The 7,656-nt window shown below is 57.8% G+C and overlaps 1 protein-coding gene and 1 non-coding gene across 2 annotated transcripts; both read left to right on the top strand.

Moving 5' to 3' along the window:
- Positions 1-1,274: 1,274 nt before the first annotated feature.
- RPL13 (ribosomal protein L13) lies at positions 1,275-3,457 on the top strand. Its single transcript, XM_047793573.1, has 6 exons — positions 1,275-1,357; positions 1,545-1,665; positions 1,772-1,913; positions 2,130-2,303; positions 2,776-2,832; positions 3,274-3,457. The coding sequence occupies exons 2-6, from the start codon at positions 1,562-1,564 to the stop codon at positions 3,430-3,432; spliced, it is 636 nt and encodes a 211-aa protein (XP_047649529.1). The 5' UTR covers positions 1,275-1,357; positions 1,545-1,561; the 3' UTR covers positions 3,433-3,457.
- Positions 1,975-2,055, top strand: LOC125134799 (small nucleolar RNA MBII-202). Its single transcript, XR_007136797.1, has one exon. It is a non-coding gene; the product is annotated as a small nucleolar RNA MBII-202 (small nucleolar RNA).
- Positions 3,458-7,656: the final 4,199 nt, after the last annotated feature.

The following is a 7,656-nucleotide window of genomic DNA, read 5'->3' as shown; positions in this document are numbered from 1 at the left end:
CTGTGTGGGCAGCACTGTGAGGATCTCAGGGGATGCCTGAGCGCCTTGGGTGGAGGGCCTGTGTTTGCTGCGTGGCTGACTGCGCCCAGAGGGGCTGATCTGGATTTCAGGGTCTGCGTTTGCAGTGCGAAACGTCGTCTACAACATAACCAACCAGGGGCCCCTCCCTTCTGTAGGAATCTGGGCAGAATGCACGGGACAGACAGACAGAGTGCCCTCAGTACCCGAGTCCCTGGGCAGCAGGCTCCTTTTGCTTCCGCAGTTCCTGTGCTGTGGCGTCTACAGCTGCTCCTGTACTCAGGGCCCCAGGAAAGGCTGCACTCGGGCACCGGTGGAGAGTGCCTCTGACGACGGAAGCCCTGGAGAACGACTGTTCCTGGATTTGCTTCCTGAGATCTGCCCAGAGTTAGGGTCAGCCTGGTGGTTTTTTGTTTGTTTTGTCTTTTTGTCTTTTTAGGGCCGCACCTGCAGAGGTTTCCAGGCTAGGGGTGTAATTAGAGCTACAGCTGCCGGCCTGTGTCACAGCCACAGCAACACCAGATCCTTCACCCACTGAGTGAGGCCAGAGATGGAACCTGTATCCTCATGGATGCTAGTGAGGTTTGTTAACCTCTCAGCCACAAAGGGACCTCCGAACACTCACTGAAACACTCAAATTTGGTGTTCCATCTGCCTGCCGCTATTCAAACTCCTAACCACTAGCCCACATTTAGGGCATTGTTAGCATGCCTATTTTTGCGAAGTGTTACAGGAACGTGGCTTTTTTATCAAAACACTGTAAAAACACATTGCCATTATGAGGTTAACTTAAAAATTAAAGGCTGGAGTTACCGCCGTCGCTTAGGGAAAATGAATCCAACTAGGAACCATGAGGTTGCGGGTTTGATCCCTGGCCTCGCTCAGTGGGTTAAGGATCTGGAGTTGTGAGCTGTGGTGTAGGTCGCAGAGGACGCGGCTCCGATTCTACGGGGCTACGGCTGTGCTGTAGCCATGCAGCTGCAGCTCCGGTTGGACCCCTAGTAATTTTCACATGCCGCGGGTGCGGCTCTAAAAAGAGAAGGAAAAAAAAGGAAAAGAAAAACAGCAAGTTGTACGCTCGCCCGCTCGCTCCGCCCCTGGACTTCCGGGTGCCTAAATCGCCGCGGGGGCACCGGGTCAGCCTCCGCTGCGCGTGCTGCCGAGAAAGCAAACACGTCACTCCGCCGCGCCGGCCCTGACTGGCGAGCACGGACGTCACTCCGCGGCGCCGGCTCTGACTGGTCTCAATGGTCCGCTCTTCTGATTGGCTGGGCCCAGTACCATCCCAGGGTTCTCTGCGACTCCTCTTCCTTTTCCCTGCCGTGCGCCCGCCGAGGAGGTGAGTACGTTGGAGCCCAGCACCATCGCTATCCTCTTTCCCCAATCCAGCCCCATCCGGCCTCATCCGCCGTCCCCGGGGCCCACCCGCCGCCGTCTCCGTCGGGCCGTGTCCCGGGCTCTGCGTCCACGCCGGCAGCCCGCCGCGCCCGGGCCCTAACCCGCTGCCTGCCCTCCCCGCGCCCCAGGCTCGTCGGCCGCAGCCATGGCGCCCAGCAGGAATGGCATGATCCTGAAGCCCCACTTCCACAAGGACTGGCAGCGGCGCGTGGCCACGTGGTTCAACCAGCCGGCGCGCAAGATCCGCAGGTGAGCAGCCGCGCCGGCCGAGCGCCCCCGGCCGGTCCCCACCCCGCGCGCGGAGGGCGGCCCCGGGCGACGGCCGGGTGACCGCCGCTCGTCGTCTTCTGCGCAGGCGCAAGGCCCGGCAGGCCAAGGCGCGCCGCATCGCCCCGCGCCCCGCGTCCGGCCCGCTGCGGCCGGTGGTGAGATGCCCCACGGTCCGGTACCACACGAAGGTGCGCGCCGGCAGAGGCTTCAGCCTGGAGGAGCTGAGGGTGAGTGGCCCCGGCCCGCGTCCTCAGCCCCGTCCCCGTTCCCTCAAGGCCCGCGGCCAAATGATGACATTCTCCGGAATCGCTGCATCGCTGTGATGAACGCACATTTGAACCCTTTTCCATCTGACGGCCGGGCTCTCGCGCGGGGGGGGCGGGGGGCGGCGGCGGGGGCGCGACCGGCCAGCTTATTTGCGTCTGCCTCTGTCTCGGGGGCAGGTGGCCGGCATCCACAAGAAGGTGGCCCGGACCATTGGGATCTCGGTGGATCCCCGGCGGCGGAACAAGTGCACGGAGTCCCTGCAGGCTAATGTGCAGCGGCTCAAGGAGTACCGCTCCAAGCTCATCCTCTTCCCCAGGAAGCCCTCGGCCCCCAAGAAGGGCGACAGCTCTGTGAGTACCCTCTGCGCCCCGCGGGGTGAGGGGCGCGCACGTCCATCCCTGGTCCAGGGGGCGGAGGAGGGAGACATTTGCCTGTAGCTTTTTACTTCTTAATCTGGGCTGCTACAGGGTGCAGACAAAGAGTTGATAAGTAATGAAAAGAAAGTCTCTGCCAAACTGCAAACTATTTGGAGCTGTTAAGAGTTCACTGAGGAACAGGCCACGACAGGGATGCAGATGTTTAAAACCGGCCCGTGTTTGGCTCACTCGTGGGCACTTGTGAGGTGAAGCCAGGGTGACTTTCCGAGAGTGGGTGGTTTGCTCTACGTGCCTCCTTGTTTGCTTTGTCACTTTCCTGTGTCTGCCATCAACTAGATGGAATAGGAACCCATTTGTGGGCACGGGCTCCAGGCCAGGGGTTGTAAACGTGGAGCCTTGGGAAGGTGAGCTGAGCCCGCTTGACTCCCTTCTTACTGACAAACAGGCTGAAGAGCTCAAGTTGGCCACCCAGCTGACAGGACCGGTCATGCCCATACGGAACGTAAGTGGGCGCCTTTGGAGGGCGGGGAGGGGGCAGTGGAGGGAGTCTGGGTAGCAGCTGGCACCCATGTTGAGATTTGCAGGTTTGTGAAAAGGAGTCTCCTTTTGCCATGGGGAGAGCCTCCTGTTTCTGACCAGGGGGGGCACTTCGAAGAAGCTTTGGGGGCCTTTGTTTGTCACCCCCTCTGTTGGGTACATTTTCTCTCTTCTACTGAGGAAGCCCAGGCCACAAGCAGCCTGGTGTTTGATGATCCTGTAATTGGACCAGCAGTGGGAGTTACTGTGGGCCTTGTCCAGGTTGTATACAAGCACAGGCCCCCCGTCACAGCTTGGGCAGTCTCTTAGGAGATTGGGGTTTAAATCGGGGGGTGATTTCTCGGGGGACAGATCCTCTCCAGGGCCTCCAGGTTTGCTGAGGTTGCGAGCCTGGGCTCCCTTCCAGGTGTACAAGAGAGAAAAGGCCAGAGTCATCACGGACGAGGAGAAGAACTTCAAGGCCTTTGCCAGTCTCCGCATGGCCCGTGCCAACGCCCGGCTCTTTGGTATACGGGCAAAAAGGGCCAAGGAAGCTGCAGAACAGGATGTGGAGAAGAAAAAATAAAGTGCTGTTGGCATCTTGTGGTAAACCTGCAGTGTCTGCGACCTTCGTGGTAGAAGAACCTGGGGAGCCTCCTTCCTGTGGGATCCTGGGGTGGGTCCTTGTCCCTCGGAGCCTGCTGTGAGGGAGACAGCCTCGGGGCTGGGGTCTTGTGCTCAGCCAGCTTCCTGTCTGGACGTTCCAGCCCTGCGCGTCCTGTGCATTCCGCCTCAGGTGGCGCGAGGACTATTACTTCATGTCTGAAACACTTTTATGAGATTTTGATTTGATTTCCATGCTCACTTTGTGTACTTGGAAGTGTGTTCTGTACACGGGTCAGGTGGCTTGGGAAGGGTGTGTGAGGGAGAGAGGGAGCTGCCTCTGGCTGGCCTTGGAGGCCCTTGTGCTTGGGGTCCTGACGTGCAGACGGCCCCAGGGCGGGCAGCTCTGCCCTTCTGCCTGAGCACTGGTGGTGGGGAGCCGAAAGGCTGGGGTGTCCACTGGGTCAGGACTGTTTGGGTGGCATGTGCCTCAGGGTAGGTAACCTTGGGCTTGCGCAGAGCTGCAGTGCCTTTTTTTTTTTTTTTTTGGAGGGAAGGTGTATATCTGATTTTAACTCAGACGTGTCACCACTTGATGAATTTTCTCTCTTCTTTTGGTTGCCTGTGGCATTTGGAGTTGCCAGGCCAAGGATCGGTTCCGACCCACAGTTGCAGCAATGCTGGATTTCAGGATGAAAAAATTCTTACGTTCCCTAGTTACTTTGTTAAAATGTTGGTAGTTGTGTGGGTTTTTTTTGTTTTTTTTTTTTTTAATGGAAATCAGTCCTAATTTTTAGTTGCTTCAAGTTGTTGCGATTTACAGGGAAAACAAAGATTTTAGGTTTTTCCCACGTAGTTCGAGTCGAGGCGAAGGCTAAGGTAACGACTGTGTTAGAGGTCTCTCTTCCCACACTTCAGGTTTACTTGCAGATGTATTTTTCTTGTACGGTTTCTGGATGTCAGAAGAAAAATACAGTCTTTGTTTCAAAACAGGCCCAGAAGAGAAGAGGGATCGGCGAGAGGCCGTGGCCTCCCTTCTCCGGGTCCTGGAGGCCTCTGTCTTGAGAGTCCACACCAGGCCCAGGGTGTTCCCAGGGTGCTTGTTCCTTTCGGCTCAGTTAGTTCTCGGTTGCTTCGAACAAGGCCAGAGGGTGCAGCGTGAGGTGATCAGCTCTGGGGACAGGAGCCGATGATGGAGCACGTGCCGGAGGGGCAGGGGAGGTAGAAGGTGCCGTGCAGGTGGCCGTGGTTGAGAGAGGGCAGCCGCTCGGGTATTTACTGAGCACCTCCTGTGTTTCAGGCACAGTCTCGTCTGCAGGGGCACAGCAGTGAACAGAACAAACAATTCCTTGCCTTTGCGGAGCTTTCTTTCTAAAAGACCTCTGGCCTTCTCTGTAGCGTGTTGGGCGTGTGTCAGCCTTGGGATGCAGTGATGGCTGGCCACCTATCACCAGGCTGCAATAGGACTGTGGTCCAGGCTTGATGAAAGGTCTTAAGTCCAGGAAAAGGGGGCTGGCCTTTCAGAGTCTTTTCTGGACCTAACCTGGGAAAGGCCCAGAGCTTCCTTGGCTTTGGGATGGGGGTGGGGCAAAACTGGGTCATTGCTGAAAACAACAGGCAATGGGGCTGTCACCACTGCAAGGCCTTGCCAAGAATGTTATCAATAGCCTCCCGGTGCCCATCAGCTGGAGATGCCAGGCACACAGACTCTGCTCCTGCCTGCTGCTTGGCCTTTGGCTCTGCTTTTATGTTCTTATCTGAGGCTCTCCCTTAAACATCTTCTGAACCCAGCAACTTGCTTCTACTTGAATAGCACAACAGTGGAGGTAGGCAGGCTACCGTCCTGGGCTCCAGAGTCTGGACAGGTGCCCAAGGCAGGCCCCTGTGCAGGACAGCCAGCCCTGGATGCTGTCCTGTGTTCCAGTTGGCCCTGGGCAGGTGTTCTGTCGTATAGAGGCTGCAGAAACTGAGCTACGAGCCCAGAGGTCAGGCGGCCCTGCCTACCCCCAGTATACAGGTGTGCCTTGTTGGGAGACACTAGTGCAGCAATGCCGTGGGGACGGGCCTGGAGAGGCTCAGGAAGGCAAGAGTTGGTTCTGGGTGGGGTGTGGGATCTAGGTGGAGTCCCTTTGTTGTGTGACTTTACACAGGCTGTCACCCTCTCTGAGCCTTAGTCTCCTCACTGCCAAGATGGTTGTCAGGGACAGTGGATGCTCAGGCTGGCTGGTTTTTTGCAGGGTAGGCAGCAGGCACCTGGGGCAAGAAAGGGTGGCACCAAGCGGGGGGACACACTGTCCTTGGAGGGAAGGGTCCTATCACCATCCAGAGAAAAAAACGAGCTGGAGAAAGGTCACCCAGTCTGTCCCACGTGGCCTGTGTCTGCATGTGTGTGTCTTCATGTGCTCAGGCATGTCTTTACGTGCATTTGATGTGTGTGTGTGTGGTGAGTATGTGTGGCTTGCACCACTGCCCTGGGGATGGCAGGCCCAAGTGTTGACAGCCAGGGTGTCCCACTCGGCTTACCTGGTTCATGGCTGAAGTCAGGTCCTGCAGGAACAGTCTGATTTTTGGATTAGTTGCAGGTGTTCTGAGATGAAATAACCTCTTTTGGAGGAAGGGAAGCACAGGCGGAGAGCAGGTTGTGAAAAGGAGCACCCAGGCACGCTCCCTTGGAAGTTCTGGGAGCCCTGCCGTCAACCCCCCTTCCTCAGCTCCTGGGCTCTGGGGCTGCAAGCACAGCATGAGGTGCAAGGGTGTGCTGGGGGCCCTCCCCACCTTTGCACCCAGCACCCAGGCCTCGCCTCAGCTGGCCTGTCACCTGGAGGTGGCTCTCTTCCCATCTCCACTTTCCAGGTGAGACTCGCTCCGTGCCACACTGTTTGTCTTTTTAGGGCCACACCTGCAGTATATAGGGAAGTTGCCAGGCCAGGGGGCAAATTGGAGCTGCAGCTATGCCTGTGCCACAGCAGCATGGATCCTCACCCCTCTAAGCAGGGCCAGGCATCGAGCCTGCATCCTCATGGATCCAAGTTGGGTTCATTACCACTGAGCCATGATGGGAACTTGCCAGGCCACACTTTTGATCCTGTAGTGGGCGGCGGAGTTGCCAGGAACTCAGAGCAGGACCATTGAGTGAGGCTTTGAAGGATGAGTAGGAGTTGGCTGTGTGTGAGGGGCAAGGATGCCTCATTGTTCTAAAAATTGGTGATGGGGAAGCACCGGGAGAGGCAGCTGTGATTCTACCAGCTGGCCCCTCAGGCCCCCCTCTGAGCACCTGGCCAGAGCACCTCCCAAGGCCCTAACACAGTCACGTTGGGGGTTAGGATTTCAACAGGAGTTTGGGGCAGGGGCACTGACGTTCTCTCTACAGCCTGAGATGAGGCCCTGCGTCCCCCCAAGCGGCCCCACGGGCTCTCTGCCTGCTGTGTGCCAGGTGCGCTTCTAGGCCCAGGACTCCGGTCTGCAGCCTGAGGAGCCACGTGCAGTTTCAAGCAACTTTAGGACATTGACACAGATGGATTTGTGGGGGCGGGCCGGAAGGAGAAATTCAAAATGGTAAGTGTTTTGTGTCTGGGTGCTGCAACTGGGTTTTTCTTAACTACATTTTCCAATTTTTCAACAAGGAACGTGTGTTGTTATTTCCGGCGTTTGGCAGCCTGAGCTCCCACCCCCCGCCTTCCGGGTCCCTCCCCTATGCCAGGGTCCTCCCGTGCGCGCTGGGGGTCGAGGGCGGGAGGATCCATTCAGGTGCAGCGCCTCGAGCTCCGAAGCCTCTTATCTCCCTCTGTGAAAATGAGCATGTGCAATGGAGCGCCATGGGGAGCTGGCTGCCCTTGATGCCCCATCTGTCAAGTGGGGCTGTCTGGGTTCGTGGTCACCGTCGCAGCAGAGCCCAGAGAGAGATGTCCTGGGGGCAGGTGGGGCTGGGGGCCTGGGGAGGGGCCAGCTCTTCTGTCTCATTTTCTGAAGCTGTGTGGGTCTGGCTGCCTTCCAAGAGGGTGACACGGAGCTCTGGTGAGGCGGCAGAAGGCGCGTCAGATTGACCTGCAAACAAGACACTTGGTTCTTGCTTTTCAGGCGCACCCAAGGGGTGATCCCACCTGCCCAGTGCCAGGGAAACTGTCCCCTGAGTCCTGCCTCATCTGAGGCTGGGGTGCAACCTCCCTCCTCCCCCAAACCCGGCCGTGTCTTTGTCCTGTTGGTGTGC

This window comes from Phacochoerus africanus, chromosome 8 (genome assembly GCF_016906955.1).
Source record: "Phacochoerus africanus isolate WHEZ1 chromosome 8, ROS_Pafr_v1, whole genome shotgun sequence".
NCBI lineage: Eukaryota > Metazoa > Chordata > Mammalia > Artiodactyla > Suidae > Phacochoerus > Phacochoerus africanus.
This window is presented reverse-complemented; position numbering and strand designations above follow the sequence as displayed.